Source organism: Gasterosteus aculeatus, chromosome 1 (genome assembly GCF_964276395.1).
Source record: "Gasterosteus aculeatus chromosome 1, fGasAcu3.hap1.1, whole genome shotgun sequence".
In the NCBI taxonomy this organism is placed as follows: Eukaryota; Metazoa; Chordata; class Actinopteri; order Perciformes; family Gasterosteidae; genus Gasterosteus; species Gasterosteus aculeatus.
The window spans coordinates 18,715,061-18,731,314 of NC_135688.1; the positions used below are offsets into that span (position 1 = coordinate 18,715,061).

Consider the following 16,254-nt stretch of genomic DNA (forward strand, 5'->3'; position numbering starts at 1 on the left):
ACAGGGAAACACAGGACAAGGCAGGAAGTGACGTGACCCAGGGAGAACAGAGGCACGAAACTACAAAATAAAACCAGACATGAACCCAAACCGTGACAGAACTCCCCCCTCAAGGGCCAAATTCTAGGTGGCCCTAACCTGACAGGAACAGACAAGGGGCGGGAGGGAGGCAAAACAGAGACGAAGGTCGGGCCACCCGGGGGACTCCGGCGGGCTTCTTGCGGGGGGTCAGTCGGCCGGAGAGCCTCTGGGGGTCGGTCCGTTGGGCCGTCAGGAGTCTGGCTCCGGGGCGCCGACTGCGGAGCGCGTGAGGACGCCGGGGTCACCTGCTGGGGGCGCAGGAAGTCTTGGGGCCGGGACTGGCCGAGTCGGGGCCTGGAGTCTTGGGGCCGGAACCGGGGTCGAGGCCTGGAGTCCTGGGGCCAGATCAGGAGGCCGCTGCGGCCCAGCGCGGGACGTGATACGCTGCGGCCCAGCGGGGTCGAGGGATTGCTGCGGCTCAGCGGGGTTGGGAGGTCGCTGCGGCCCAGCGCGGAAGTCTGTGCGCTGCGGCCGATCCGCCAGGAACCCCAGGGAGGACCTTTCCCCCATTACGGGTGGCCCACGGGAGACTGCATCGACCGCCCATAGCCAGACGGGTTCCCCTGAACTCTTCCCGGGGAAAAAACCCTGCTGAGACCTTAAAAGGTTGCGTCATTGTGTCAGGAAGGTATGCTGGGGAAAAAGGCAGGAATCAAACGCAGAGTTTAACAGAGAACAAAAAGGGACTTTATTAGTCCAAAAACTCCAAACTCCAAGATTGCACAAACGAGGTCAGGGAGCAGGAGACAGGAACATGGACAAGGACACGGACATGGGCTTCTGACAAGTAACAACAAGGAACAATGATGCGACAAGTGACAAGAGACACACATGGCTTAAATACACTAGGGAGGTGCAGGTGATTGGACACAGCTGGGAACAATCATGACATGACAGACAATCACAGGGGAAGACAGGACAAGGCAAGATGTGACGTGACCGAGGGAGAACAGAGGCAAGGAACTACAAAATAAAACCAGACATGAACCCAAACCGTAACAAACTTAACGTTCAATCAATGTAAGAATAAGAACAAATAAACAATCCTTATTTTTAGAAACAAGCTAATTTGGCAAGCTTATAGCAGTGACAGGTTAGACAAATACTCTGCATTTTGTATCTGCTTAGGGTTTCTAAGAGGTTAATGTGGCTTAGTTCAAAATGTGATTCATGTTTTTTGTAATATTGGAGTACAATGCTGTGACAAACTGAAGCCTGGGTTGTAAATTGAATAGAGAAGGCGACTTTCCTGTTGCCTCCAGTGGTGCCCAAATCCTCCATGTTCACTCTCACTGTCAGCAGGCAGGCAACCGCAGTGGTTTATCTGTCCATTTCAAGTCCTCACTTCTCCCCTGATTACGTATTACTAATGGGTGGGAAGCAACGTAGCAACTTCTTCTGGTTGGCTGAAAATATAGCCCATAATTAGCATCAACCAATTAGTCTGACTAGTCTTGTGCTATTGACAGACATGATCACAAGCACACTTAGTGCTACTTTGTTTTAATGAGCCTTTCTTTATTAAATAAAATAATTCAATAAACACTGAGGGTTCTTGTTTGCTCTGGAAGTGGGAAGGTAAAAAAGAGAGAGAGCGGCTGCATTAAAAACAGAGCTCTATTCATCATTACTGGAGTGCCGCCTTAACATTGTAAAGCATCCATCAGCAGCCGTCTAATGAGCATTAGGCCACTTCATCAGCTTCACGACAATCTGCCTTCTCATTCATCTCAGAACAGGAGGCCTGTCTGTTAACATCACCTCTGATAAACAACCTCACTCATAGTCACACACGCAAGCACACACGCGCAGACACTAGATTTATCAACACACTCAAACCCAAACTGACAATTAATGATGACACGTATCTCACGTAGTCTCACCAGTTGATGGAATCTGTGAGAATGTCCAGGGAAAATGTTTTATATATTTATTAGGATAATATAAATTTACTTTGACATGAGCTTTGATATAATTAAAATTTACTAATACATACATGACATCTTAAGTTTTTTCATGATTCATTGTTGACAGAGTTCAAGGTATTATATAGGTAGTTTTGTGTTTATCTTTTTATAACTCCATAAATGAGAATAGTCAACAGACTTAAAAATGTGTATATATATATATATATATATATGCCCCGGGTTTTTCACTATGAAACTTTCCTATTTGACTTGATTGTCAAATTGATACAATTTGACAATTATTTTCTGAAAATCTATGTATAAAAATGCACACAAGGTGTTATCTAATAGTAACTTTGTGTGAATGTAGGAGAAATCGATGGACTGTAAAGCAAACAACCAAATATGTAGATGTTTTTCTTTGCGCTAGTCTGAAAGAAGTCATTTCAAGCCAAATCTCCGAAACTTTGACAAATGCATTTAAGATAACATTTTTGGTTTGGTGTTGGTCAGTTCTGATCTCCATAGCTCTACCTGCTGCTACCTCCGCTGTTGCTGTTCAAATCTCACACTGAAAGTCTTTGCTTCCATCCCTCTGTTTCCCTCCTTTTCAGTGCCAGACATTCTGTTAATGTCTCGCTCTCTCACCCTCCCAATTATCCACTGGCCGTCTTTGAGGATCTTTCCTGACGCTACAAATGAGGAATTACCCGTTGCCAAGTAGCCTGCTTAATGTTACCTGGCATCTATACTGCTCAGAAAATGGGGCACCATAGTCCCTTTATCTTCCTATCATCCAGATCAATTACCTTAAGAATGAAGCACGGTTGAGTTATAAAAAACATCCCAATGTCAAGGATGCGTGGGAAGGCAGGACTCAAATGCAGAGTTCTTAAACAAAAGAGACTTTAATAGTCAAAAAGGCAAAACGCAAAAGGCCAAGGGGGAAAAACACACACAGGAACCAGGGGAAAAACTGCAGCCAGGAACTACGAACATCCAGGACCATAGACAATGACGTAAACTAGTGACAAGAGACACATACTGCTTAAATACACTCGGGAGGTGCAGGTGATTGGACACAGGTGGAAACAATCAGACAATCACAGGGGATGACCGGACAAGGCAGGAAGTGAAGTTACCCAGGGAGACAAGAAGCAGAAAACTAAAAAAATAAGACAGGAAATAAAACCACACCGTGACACCCTTTCTACCCGAGTAGAAAGCGTTGTGAACAACTTCCCGCTCCAAATTCAGTGACTGGAGTAGCGAGTCATTTTCAGAAAACTTAAATCATCCGTGAATTAGACTTTTTGTTTTGTAATTCAGATGAATCACAAAAAATATAAACAAATAAAGAAACCCATTTTCTCTGCTTACAAACATAATGTAATGGATCTTCTGCTGTTTTTGTGTCCCTGTTGTGACTAATGGTTTTCCGCCTTCAAACGACCAATTAATCTGAAGAGAAGCTGATAACGTGGGAGACTGAGGGAGTCGGAGAGACTCGTTGTGTTACTGCTACTTAGAGCCACAAGAGACCAGTTAAGTGTGTGTGTGTGTGTGTGTGTGTGTGTGTGTGTGTGTGTGTGCGCGCGCGCATTCATGTGTGGCAATAGTTGACCTATCCTGTTTGAAGCAGAAACGTAGGGACTCCAGACTTCTAGAAAGGACTGCAGAACACACATAGACACACGATGTGGCATGTTGGCAGTAGTACAGAGGATTGAGGATCAGTGTTTGATCCACACTGACCTTTAGTTTGGATCAAAGTTACCTCTCCCCTCCTGCTGATCCATGTATGCATATCCCTCTTCTCCTCGATCCATCAGCATCCTGCTTATCTTGCTCTCATTTCAATCAGTTCAATAAAAGAAGACAGTGATGATTTAGATAATATAATGACTTGGCTGAATTAGCTTTTTCAAAAAACATACATGGGAAAGTTTCCTCAAAATGTTTTTGACATAACATATAACGTGTCCTACGAAGCTTCCCATATTTCTATAGTGAGTTAAGCTTAAAATAAGGACAGCCAGCATACTGCAACCCTGCCAGAGCTGCAGTGATAATGTTCCTCACAGACACTGTGGCAAACCAGGGGATGTGGAGGCAAGATTTCCGAATCAGATAGACAGACACATTAGTCCAATGACAAAAATGATCCTTTTATTTGATAACGTAGGGGAAAGGGTCTAGGGTCGGAAAACAACAAAATACTCCTCCCGGTCGGGGTCTTAGATCCTTAACGAATTGTCTTGGGGAAACCCAGAGATAGGGCCCGAAGGGGCAGAATGCTAGCCCTGGTTTGCCACAGCCCCTTGTTGATGCATTTGTTTGTTTTAAAATATCACAGATCACTGAGAAGCTTCACTTTTCTATGTTCATTGCTGCAGAGATATGTTATGTCTCCTGTACATGCATGTTGGGATTGATAACATTCTATGTAATATTATAAATTCATCAGTCTCAAACCCAAATTATTATTAGTATAGATTTTCAGATGTGTTGAGAAATGAAATAAAGTCTATGTGACCAGAGTTATTCTGGTTGAACATGTGCTTCTGATTGACCCCAGATGGTCAATTCTTGTGCATATGAAGACCTAGGTCCAGCATGCCTTCTGTGTGAACAGCATCATATATGGATGTATGTAGGTCTTGCATGTGTCTGTGTTCTCTCTGAGTAGTCTCTGGACAAATGGACTTGAACAGAGGTTAACATCTGTTTAGCTTAGTCTCCAGGAGGCCAGAGAAGCATCTACAATGCCAGACATTTTGTGTCTGTCTCTCTATAGTACATATTATGCACAAAAGAAACTCACAGCAAGACAGACTTACAGGTGCGCAAACATGCAATTTGCACACACAGAGCAGCCTCCAAACAACCCTGTTAGTAATCAGGGTGTCTCCTTATTTAGTCTTCTGAGACTTTTGATTTACTTAAAATGTGTATTTTAGAATTTGGAACAAAAAGCATTATTAAATAACTTAAATAATAATTTGGTGGATGATACCTCTTTGACAAATTCAACGTGCACAGAGAAAACCTGATAAATTGCCTGCAGAGGAACAGAGGTGGGTCTTTGGGTGAGTGGACAAACAACGAGGCCATTACACACTACTGTCTGACGTGTGCCAGCAATTAATGAGAATTAATGGGAAATATAAGTAGCTGCTTTCAGGGAGTCAGTGTAGGAACAACACATTTTTGTCCAAGGCCCAAACTTCTGTAACAATCTGCTGTGAGACTAAAGAGGGTCAATATCAGTTTTGTTCCAGGTGTAATATCTAATATATAACTATCTTTAGAGTGCAAATCTAGTGCAGTGGTTCATGACATGTTATGCCCCAGACAGCAGTGGACTCCAGGCCGGATCCGCAGTCAGCCCGCCAGATCCAGCCTGGAGTCCGCTCTGGTTTTGGCCATACGCACCGTATCCGCCCCGCCTACTAAAATATCATCGTCAAAGGGGGGACCTGCTGAGGACACGATTTGGGTACAGTTGCATGTGTCCTAGATTTCGGCGGCCTGTTACGGGCCTGCAATATTTGAATTGGGGAAAACGCGGCAGGCACAAAACAGGCAGCCTGGAGGAGCGGGTTTCCCCATGCTTAGTAGATGTAGGGTCTCTTTGTTGTGCGCATTGTGCTGTGCTGAAAGAGGAAGGTAAAGTTGCATGCAGATCTCATTGTGTTGTATGAGTCACTTTGGCTACAGCTATGCTGTGCGTAGGTAAAGCTAACCCTGGCAAGTACTTTGTGTAAGCTTGTCTTCAATGTGTACAACAAGCCCATTTCTGTTTAATCACATTTTACTGCACGCCTCTGTTTTCAAGCACTAAGTTAATTCACATACTCCTGCCAATAGAGCATTGTTAAGTATTGATTTCTAAAGTTAAACAGAAAGTTGTATTTCTGTGACTGACACTGGTCGTTTTTTTCTCTTAATAATTCAGGCTGTTCTACTTTATTGAGTTCATCAGGAACCAAACCGTAGCAGTGGTGCTACAGAGGTGATAGAAGATAGAATGATGGTGACTGACTTTGGCCTTGTTACAGGGGGGACAGAAGAGTGGACAGGGCCTCGTTACAGGGGGGGACCGAAGAATGGATAGGGCTGTCCAAAATGCAGAGGAACTGGCCCTAATTTATCTTGTTTATAATTATGAGGGGAAAAACATTTGAATTTATTCTGTTAAATTCTGTTATTTTGACTTTAGGTCATTACTTCGAAGTAAGACAAAGGATGACAAAATATACAGTATTGCACACATCCACTCTACAGCAGGAAGAGGCAATTCCTAATAAAGAGAAAGCCAAAGCCGGTGTGAGTAAGAGCTGCCCTGTGAGGCGGGGGACTTAAAATCTAATAAAACATAAGATACATTTATAAAAAAAAAGGTACCAGCAACGCCAGAAAAGTTGCAGAGTCTAGGTCTCCATAAAAACAGGTTATTTTTCACCAGAGGAAGAACAGCATGGATCACAAGACTTAAAAGCATGGTTTAAAAGGAGGATTTTATTTTTAACTAAAAACCCATAAATAACTACAATTGTATTAAAAGTCCAGCTGGAACAAAGTGCTAAAAAAGATTAAGGCAGTTTGATGGCATTTTTTTTTTAAACATTCTATTGCATATTAGATATAATATTACTGTTTTTAATCTATTTTAGAGTTCCTCCCTGGAAACCATCAAAGGACATGACACAAATCATGTCACATAGGCTGCTCAGTGGGGATGTTGAGAAGAGCATTGAAGAACAATCCGGTACAGATTCAAGCCGGACATGGGCCGGATCTTCATCTTGGATGCTGATGCATCAAGACTGCCCCAAGCCCATCTGCAGCCATATCATGTCTCACCGACTGACTTAAGGAGATAAAGGCATGGATGAACAACTTTCTCCAGCTAAACAGTTCCAAAACCGAAGCCCTTTTTGTTGGCACTCCACGCCAGTCATCCTCCATCCAAATGACTGTGCAAACATCATTCTATCATCTCAAAAGCATCTTCAAACTCTGCCCCACTTTGACCCCGTCAGATACAGAGAAGCTTGTCCATGCCTTTATCACCTCAAGACTGGACTACTGTTATTCACTTTCAACTGGAATCACTGACAAAAATATCCTGGAACTACAATACATCCAAAACAGCGCTGCCAGGATCCTGATGAGAGTCCAGAAATATGAACACATAGCACTCATCGTAGGATGGACACTCACTACACTGGCTGCCTGTCTCCTTCTGGATTGACAACAAAATTCTACTACTCAGTCATGAATAAAATGTATTATTATGAGCCCGCCCCGGATCCTTTTTGCATATCAGTTCCGGAGTTTATGATACCGCCAGAGCGGCGCGGCTTGCTTTTGCTATCTGGGGTTTCTTTAAGGATGTCTTTAAACAGTTTGGGTTGTTTGTATGTTGTATGTATACAAGCAGGGCTGTAGTGGAGGGTAAACACACGTAAACGCCGTTTACGCACCTCTGGAATTTTGGAAATAGCGTTTAAGCACCTCTAAATAGCGTTTACCCACCTCTAAGTGGCGTTTACGCACCTCAAAGTTACCTGCGCCTTGTATTCTTCCGTTGGAATAAACCGAAATAAACTTGGTGTAATTTTAAAACAGCTAAGACTACGTTTCCTATTGTTGAACATTTAAACGCCGTAGTCTGAATCATTTTCATCTGCGCTGTATTACGGTCTGTGAGCATCCAATCAGTGCCTTGCGGCTGCAGCAGCGACACCAATCAGGATCCAGGAGGTATGTAAACACTTGTGGATTAGCCCAGTGGTCCCCAACCTTTTTTACCTCACGGACCGGTTTCATGTCAGACAATATTTCGCGGACCGGTCGAGAAGGTCCGACGGGGGGGGGGTGTAGTAGTCGTTGCGGGCGGAACGGCCGACGGGGGGGTAGTAGTCGTGCGCTCTGTGTTCGCTGGTCGTGCACGGTAAAAGGACAAGAAAAACGCCAGTGACGCGCGCACATGATTAGGAGAAAATCCGGTCAATTTTCAAAATAAAATATATAAGCTTTCTGTGGTGCGGCCCGGTACCAAACAGCCCACGGACCGGTACCGGTCCGGTGGTTGGGGACCACTGGATTAGCCTGCCTGCCTACCTGTTCGGAATGGATTACCGCAATGGATATCAGGCGATATTTGAAGAGACCATCGAGTGCTCCCACTCCCACAGATGCCCGCAAAAGGCCTCAAGTACAAAGTAAGACTGAAGAAGATGAATTCACGTTTTCAAACGTTGTTTTGGTTCGCACAACATCGCATTAAGACAGGGACAAACGCTATTAATAACATGCTTTCAAATACGATGATGCAGGTAACAAGCCAGCCTTCCCGGTCCCATCTAAATAGGCCTAATAAAATGAGTAATTATCCTCACGCATATTGCTGCAGATTAGGCTAATTCATTGGAAAATTGTCGACAGATTATGTGCAAGACAGTTAGACATAGCTAAGAGAAATGCTAAGTGAAATGTTTTAGTTTAGCTATAGAATCTTCCATTTTCGCGGTCAAGGACAAATATATTAGTTTTTTACTTTCATGATGACAGCCTGCTCTCGCATAAAAAACGTGAGCGGGGAGCAAAACTGTTGCTTCACTGAATAGGCCTATATGCTTAATCAATTATTTGAAGTCATGAAAGGTGTAGAGTAGCCTGTAAGCGAAATAGACTGTAAACATATATTAGAAAACAAGTCAGTTCTCAATGTGAAAAAAAAACATGCTGTATAGGCTATTTATGATGACATAGGTAGTACATGAGTGTTCCTTTAACTTATGTTGTCAGTGTTATTGACAGGCTGCTTAACTGGTGTTCTCAGCCCCACAACTCTTAAATTCAACATATTTTTTCAGGCAGTGATAGGACAGGTAATGATGCAGAGAGCACAGGGAGAGGAGAAACACCAGGTCGAATAGAGAGAGGAGAAGCACAGAGGAGCCATGAACCCCGGCTCCTCTGTGCAAGGCAGGACCTGACGTGGAGGACAAGGAGGCCCTCTGGGCACTACTGTAAAAGGGAGACTCCATATGTAGATAGTTCTTAATCTGCAATTGTCTTGTTGTGTTGTGTTGACATACTTTTCTTTACTGTTTTCTTAAATTTAATAAACTACAAACTACTAACACATTTATTCACTGTCATTGATTGTATATGACTTTTACTGATAAGATAATGCAATATAGCCAGGACAACTTTACAGAGTCGCGACGCTTTGTGTTGCGTTGCTTCGCATCGCGTCGAGGTCTGTATGATCACAAAAGTTTACCCACCTCTAATTTTACCACTACAGCACTGTATACAAGTTATACTAGGGATACCAAAACGGTGGACCCTGGTTTGGGCGAAAAGATATGTTCTTTTTTCCTTTTCTTAAAATAAAGAAACGTTTAGTTCTGATATAATTGATTCTAATCTCTTAAAGAGCCGAGATTGAAATTATTCCCCATCCAGTCGTGTGACGGACACCTAATCCATCTATTTTCATATGAAATAGCAACATTTTGGCTGCCACAATCGGTTACCAGTTTTAACCAAAATGCATCTTCAAAAGCTAAAACATAACATTCAGTGGACAGAACAAACAGTCTAAATCACATATGTCAAACTCGCGAACTTCTGACAGACAAGAGGCTGGTTGTCTTTTTTTTATATCAATTTGTTTTGCACCACACCCTCGTCGGCTGTACCGTTTGCGCCACTGCCACCCCCCGTTGTAACTTCCCCCACAAAGAAAGAGGTTGGATTAAATAAACCTTTAATCAGTGTTGAGGCAAAGTTTTTAATTGTGCACCCTATAACAAAGAGTAGCCTGTGGCGAAGATAGATAGATGCAGTGAGATAGAGGGAGCCAGTGAGACAGAGAGGAAGAATACTGTTTCCTCTGTCTCATCCACATTTTGACATGAATCAGGCTTGGTGGCGGAGATGATTTTTTTCTGAGCCAGGGGTCGGGGTGCTGTGGTGGCTGGACGGACACCAAGATAAGTGTCATGTTGATGTTTATTATGCACATTCCTAAATAAATGTAGTTAAGTTAATAATTACTGTCAGTCCTTCCCTGTCATTTCCACCCCTCACTCCACCTAATCAGTTCATTCTGTAGACCTGCTAGTCACATTCACCCTGTCAGCCCAATCACTTACCTGTCTACTCTACTCACTCCCTTCAGTATCTAAACCCCACTCACTCACTCGCTGCCAGATCGTTCTCTGCACTTATGCCAGACCTTCCTGCATTTTCTCTTGGACATAGTTCCCAGCGGTGTTGGCCCTGCCTGTCTTGGACTACCCCTTCTTGCGCCTGCCCTGGTAATTCCCCCAGTCTTCTGTCCCCGACCACGTCTTTTCCTGGTGACTGTTTGGTTGCATTGAGGAAAATAAAATACTCTGTTGGGAACTACAACTGCTGTCTGCCATATTGCATCTGGGTTCGTTCTTCACCAGTTATAAATTACAGCGCTAAACTACACTTAACAGTCCCTGTAATAAAGTAAAATTATAAATGCAAAATATTATACATTTAAAATACGCACTGCTGAAAGTTTGTAACCCGGCTGGCATGTTTAACTCGGTCGACTCAAAACCAAGCACATCACACCGGCCAGAAGAAACACTCACCATGTCTCACAACACACAAATTGTCAAACGACAACCTATTTCTTGCCTCAAATATATAAAATATATTTTAGGATACTATTGATGTTAAATTGGTCATCCGGTCTCCCTTAGGTTGGCCAAAACAGAGCACCTGCCTGGGAATTCCCTTTTTCCTCTTGACTTAATTACTACAATTTCTTCTTAACTTCCCTGGAGTCAACAAGCGATTAGCGCTTCTCGACAACACTGCAGGCAGCACCTCTGGTGGCCAAGGGATAAGCTCGCACAGAGCGGCCAGGCATTCCTAATGAGCACTACAATGCTGGAGTAGTTACTAGTAACACAGCCTGGTTGTTATTAGTTCTGAGAAATCAATCCGGACTCACATTTTAAGCACAAGATGCATCTTTAATTGCACATGTGTGCTGGGGACTAGAGGTGGATACCCGACCCGAGCCCGTCGGTACCCGTCGGGACCCGATGGGTTGGGCCGGGTCCGGATAAATATTTAGAAAATATAGTCTGGCTCGGACACATCAGCGCGATAAGACATTGAACATTCCATATTTAAAATATCTTAATAAGTAGTGAAGTCAACATCTGCTTCCCATGATGTAGAACCTCGGTTCCCAAACAGCGCTTGTTTGTTTGAGCGAGTATATTTATCTGTTGATGCCGGAGTTTAATAAAGGCAAGCTATTTATAAAAAAAAACCGTTTGTGAATGTGTCATTATTATGAACAGTTGAGGCATCGACTCCGTCGGGCTCAGGTCGTTTTCGGACAAAATAGTTTAAAGGCTGTCGGACTCGGGTCGGACTCGGGCCCAACTCTGTGGGACGCGGGCCGGGCACGGACAGAAAAAGTCGTCCCGATCCATGCTCTACCCGAGACTGATGTACTTTGGCCACATTGTAGTGTGAAAAAACTAAAACATAAAAAGAAATAAAAACCTCATGAATAATTCAGGTCACCTCTTCATGTTATCTTCGTAAAAGTAGCTTACAAAGATATTGTGACTAGATTTAAGTCATAATTCCATCATCCCTGTTTAAAATTCAATGAGCTTCAAAAGTCTTGTAAATTATTTTTAGTTGTTTATAAGAAAACATCATGCTCCTTTTAAATTGGTTAAGCTCTGTGTCCAACTTTAATCCCACAGCTTCCTTTTCCTTCCTTTCTTTCTATTATTTTAAAAGAAAATGCAAAGCTGTTCTACTTGGCCCGTGGGGGAAGGACATCTGTCTTGGAAAAATATCCCCAAATGAATCCCGACTGAGGTGTTCAAGATATAAAAACATTTTGACTGTATACCGATTTTTATCTTGCTGGGGAACGTAGTCCCTTGATTACACAATATATACATATAGTGTAATCAAGGGACTGGCAAACCAGGGGACAAAGGTGACTACACAGCACAGGGGGCGGATCCCCAGGCACAGGTTGGGGGAGGGGATGGAGAGAGTCTTCTCTCCTGTGCAGGTGCTGTAACCACTCGGCACCTGGCACTGGTGACACCTGCAGCTAATTAAAGTGAGCGTTTGTTCACTGAACTGGGAAGCAGAACCTCTCGAGAGGAGCTGTGTCGGATGGGAAGTATTCCAGCGGGCTCACCTCTCTCTTCGGCTCTCCCCACACAGGGGGTAGACATTGATGCCAAAAGTTTTTTTATTTTTATAGTTTGACACCATCCCCCTTCACCCACTTAGAGGATTCCTTTTGTGCCTTGATTACTGAATCTTGCCTCCATGCCCTGGGCCGCTACGGTATGCAAGGCAAGACACAATAGCACCATTGGTAAACTGTCTCTGAGCTATGCAGAATTTGGGCTCTGTTGTGTGATTGATCCAATGTGGCAACAACAATGATGACCAGTGCTTCAAAGTGACAGGGACAGCCAATGTGTTGCCAGCCCTTAGGTCTCTGAGACACACTCTGCGGCTGAGCAAAGGGACCGAGGACCAAACAGAAACACACGAGTGTTTGTGCTGTGTTTTTTTCCTTGAAAAAGGTCCATCATTTCATTTGCACTTATATAGCTATATAAGTGCAAATGAAAAACTATAGTTTAAAATTGTGTCTGTAGGGGGGAACATTTACTCTTCAAGAATCGTGGCACACGGCGCATCATTGCTTTCCACTTTTTGTGAAATGACAAAAAAAAAAAAAAAGTTTTCATTCTTGAACCCTGCATTGACGTATTGTGTCTTTATACATAGTCAGATATTTGCATGGATCATTTTATTATTTGTATTTGATCAAAATCAAGCTGAAATTTAGGTTTTGACCAGAAAACAAGTTTACCTCTTCTCTAATTACTTCAGTAAATGCATTTTATTAGCTTGCAAAGCTCCTTCTGCTGAACTACAGCTACCAGCTGCTGGTGACTGATGTGGAGCCGGATGCCACCTACATGACGGGCTCGTTCCACCAATCACTGGCAACAGATTTTCATTCAGAAAGATTTTTCACTCATAACACACTGACCTAAAAAGTACTAGCAACAGGGAGATTTATGAACTTTCAAAGTTTGAACTAATTTTTACAAACAGTATTTTATTATAGAATAAGATTTGTTATTACATTACAGGTTATTTAGCTGACGCTTTTTATCCAAAACGACTTCCATTACATTTTTAACTCGTGGGTTTTTACATTTATGCCCAGGGAGCAGTTAGGGGTTAGGTGTCTTGCTCAGGGACACTTCAACATGGGACATGGAGCAGCTGCGGCTCAAACCGCCAACCTTGCGGTTCCTGGCGGATAGTGTTAGGAGCCCCCTCTCTACTCCATGCACCACGGTCGTCGCCCTTTGCATTTACTAAAGCATACGTATTTAACAAGAATGAATTAGAAATAATTGGTTTTCTTTGAATATGGTACTTTATATAAAAGAAATCCTAAAATTCCACAACAAAAAGAATAATCAACACGTGTGGTCTAATTACTCATTGTAAAGTCCTTTGAAGGTTCTAGTCCTATCTCTCTTGTATTTGGCCAAACATTCTCATAAACAAACATCACATCAGGGGCCTGTTTCAATAAGGAGGTTCAACCAACTCTGAGTTAAAACTTGAACTCTGAGTTGACTTACCCTGAGATGGGAAACTCTGAGTTTTTGGTTACAGAACAGCTGAAATGAGTTAGTTCAATCAACTCTGAGTTGACCTACTCTGAGTTAAGCGCGTGCACCACAACTATAAAAAGCCATTATCAATGGAGCGCAGATATTACGAGTCACCATGGCAACAGCGCCAGTCAAAAAGAGGTCTTCATATTTTTCACCAGCAGAACTGGATGTGCTTATGCAAGCATATGGAGAGTACGAACATATATTTAAAAAAAAAAGCAACACGGCTGCAGCGGCGAAGGACAGAGAGTTAGCTTGGGAGAAAATAGCTGCTCGAGTCAATGCGTAAGTTTACATTTGAATTACTGTTATACAGTGTTGTGTGTAATTAATTTCTATGTAATCTAAAAACTGTAATTTAATTCCGTAATTTAAAGTAAAATCTGATGTAATTGCATTAAATGCTGCATAAACTATAAAGCAATTCTGTATAAAACAATAGTGGATTTAACATCAAATTTTAAAAGATATATTTTTTCAAGAATAATTCATGCAATTGTATAATGTTTATTTGAAAGCATTAAAAGTGCAGTTTCTTGTCTCTCCTTGTATTGTTCAAGTGGTTGAGGTTGATATGGGATTTAGAAAGTAATTAGTAATAAGTAGACCAATACTTTCTAGAGATAGTCATTATTACATTAATCTAATTACACTGTTGAAGAAGCCAGTTGTAGTTAGTAATATAAGTGACTTGCCCAACTGTTATAATATCAGAAGTGAAACTGGAAGAACAGTGTGTTATTCAACCTAATTTTAATTTTCATGTAGGTGCAATCCTGCAGGCATTAAAAGAACATGGCAGCAGCTGAAAATGAAATATAAAAACATAATTCAATCAGGTAAGGCTTGAACATATCATGGTTGTAGTCTACCTGACTTTACAAACATTTGACATATAAATAACTAAATAGCATCCAGTGTCTAGCAGTGCAGCAGGATTTTTGACATGGGTCTAAATGTTCATTCTCATTTGACTACTCAGCCAACAGAAAGAAGGCAGAGGCTCGCAAAACGGGGGGAGGACCTGCACCACCACCTCTGACAAATGCAGAGGAGATGGCCCTGAGCCTGAATGCTGGAAGGCCAATGGCTGAGGGAATTCCTGGAGGGACTTCATCAGAGCCAGTCACTCCAGAAGATTTAAGTGCCTTCATAAAATGTAAGAGGTCTACCTATGTGTTGTGTTTTTATATAGGCTATTTGTGATATTTCCATTTATTTTACTTTGGGGTGGGTTTTTCGTTGGTCCCAACAGATTCTGATGGTAAAATTAGTCTTTTGGAGCCTCCTGTCCCAACAGAACCACAGGCAGTTGTAAGTAGCCTACTCAATACACCAGAAATTATTACAAATAGTGTTATAAAGTGTACTCAAATGCTCATCTTCACAGGATGATGGGGATGAAGAAACAGTTTCTGCTGCCACAGAGATGCCTACAGAGGTAATGTTAATATTATGTGTCTATCAAAAGATCTACACATTCACATTTCTTCACCTTTTTTATGTGGAGTAGCCTATAGAATCTAAGTTTAAATCTAAGTATAAACAGGTATTTTTATCTCTCCCCAGAGTGTGGAAGAACAGCAAGAGGATGGTCCATCAACTTCTGGTGCACAGATGAACACAGTTCAGTGATTTTTTTTTTTCAGTAAATGCCACAGTTTAATATTGTAGAATTTTAGAACTACATGATGTAACTGTAATCTACTGTATTTTCAGTTGCCAGTTAAGGAGTTATATAGACTTCTTCTTATTAAAAAGATAGAAAAAAACAGCAAAGAACTTGTATACTTGGACCGCCAGATCCAAAAGGCAGATCTGGAAATTGAGATTCTGAAACTAAAGCTAGAGGTGAGTGCATGGTCACAGGTGAATTCTAAGTATTGAAAATATATTAAATTCTATTTTTTTTTTATGTTTAGGAAATAAAGAACACCATATAAATTGCTGTGATTTTGTGTTTATTCATTTTTATTTTATTTTGTGGTTGGTTGGTTGTGGTGGTGGATATAATGTGTATTAATCTGTGAAGACATTTCGGCATATCATATCCCAGACTACCCTTCCCTCCTGGAAATCTGCCGGGTTGATGGGGTCTTCCTCTGGGTCTTGTATTTGTAGGGCAGGGTGTTGCTCCCCTCTAATTATGGCAATATTATGGAGAACAACACATGCCACAATAATGACGCAGGCCCTTTCAGGGGTTACCCTGAGGTGACGTAGGCACTGGAAACGTGCTTTCAACAGGCCTATGGTCATCTCCACCCGGGCTCTCGTCCTGCAGTGTGCCACATTGAAGCGGCGCTGGGGGCCTGGTTCAGGTTCTGGGTAAGGGGTAATTAGTGTTGGTCGGCATGGGTAACCCCTATCTCCCAGCAGAAAGCCATCAATCTCTCCTGTAAGAAAGTTCACATTGCTTTAGAGCTGCATAGAAGTTCCCCAGTAAGTGTGTAGTGCATACATTGAAATACATGCATTTACTTACCAGTTTCCAGTCTGTTGCTCAGCGT

General features: G+C 42.3%; 1 protein-coding gene across 2 annotated transcripts; it reads left to right on the plus strand.

Annotated features, from left to right (window-relative positions):
- The first annotated feature begins 13,741 nt into the window (after positions 1-13,741).
- On the plus strand, positions 13,742-15,692 carry LOC120810310 (uncharacterized). 2 transcript variants are annotated; one of them, XM_078098347.1, is made up of 7 exons: positions 13,742-14,029; positions 14,513-14,583; positions 14,727-14,903; positions 15,000-15,058; positions 15,135-15,185; positions 15,314-15,370; positions 15,464-15,692. In XM_078098347.1, the coding sequence occupies exons 1-7, from the start codon at positions 13,857-13,859 to the stop codon at positions 15,629-15,631; spliced, it is 756 nt and encodes a 251-aa protein (XP_077954473.1). In that variant the 5' UTR covers positions 13,742-13,856; the 3' UTR covers positions 15,632-15,692. The 2 variants fall into 2 exon arrangements, with proteins under 2 accessions (XP_077954473.1, XP_077954515.1); XM_078098389.1 differs by having other exon boundaries at positions 15,314-15,596.
- Positions 15,693-16,254: the final 562 nt, after the last annotated feature.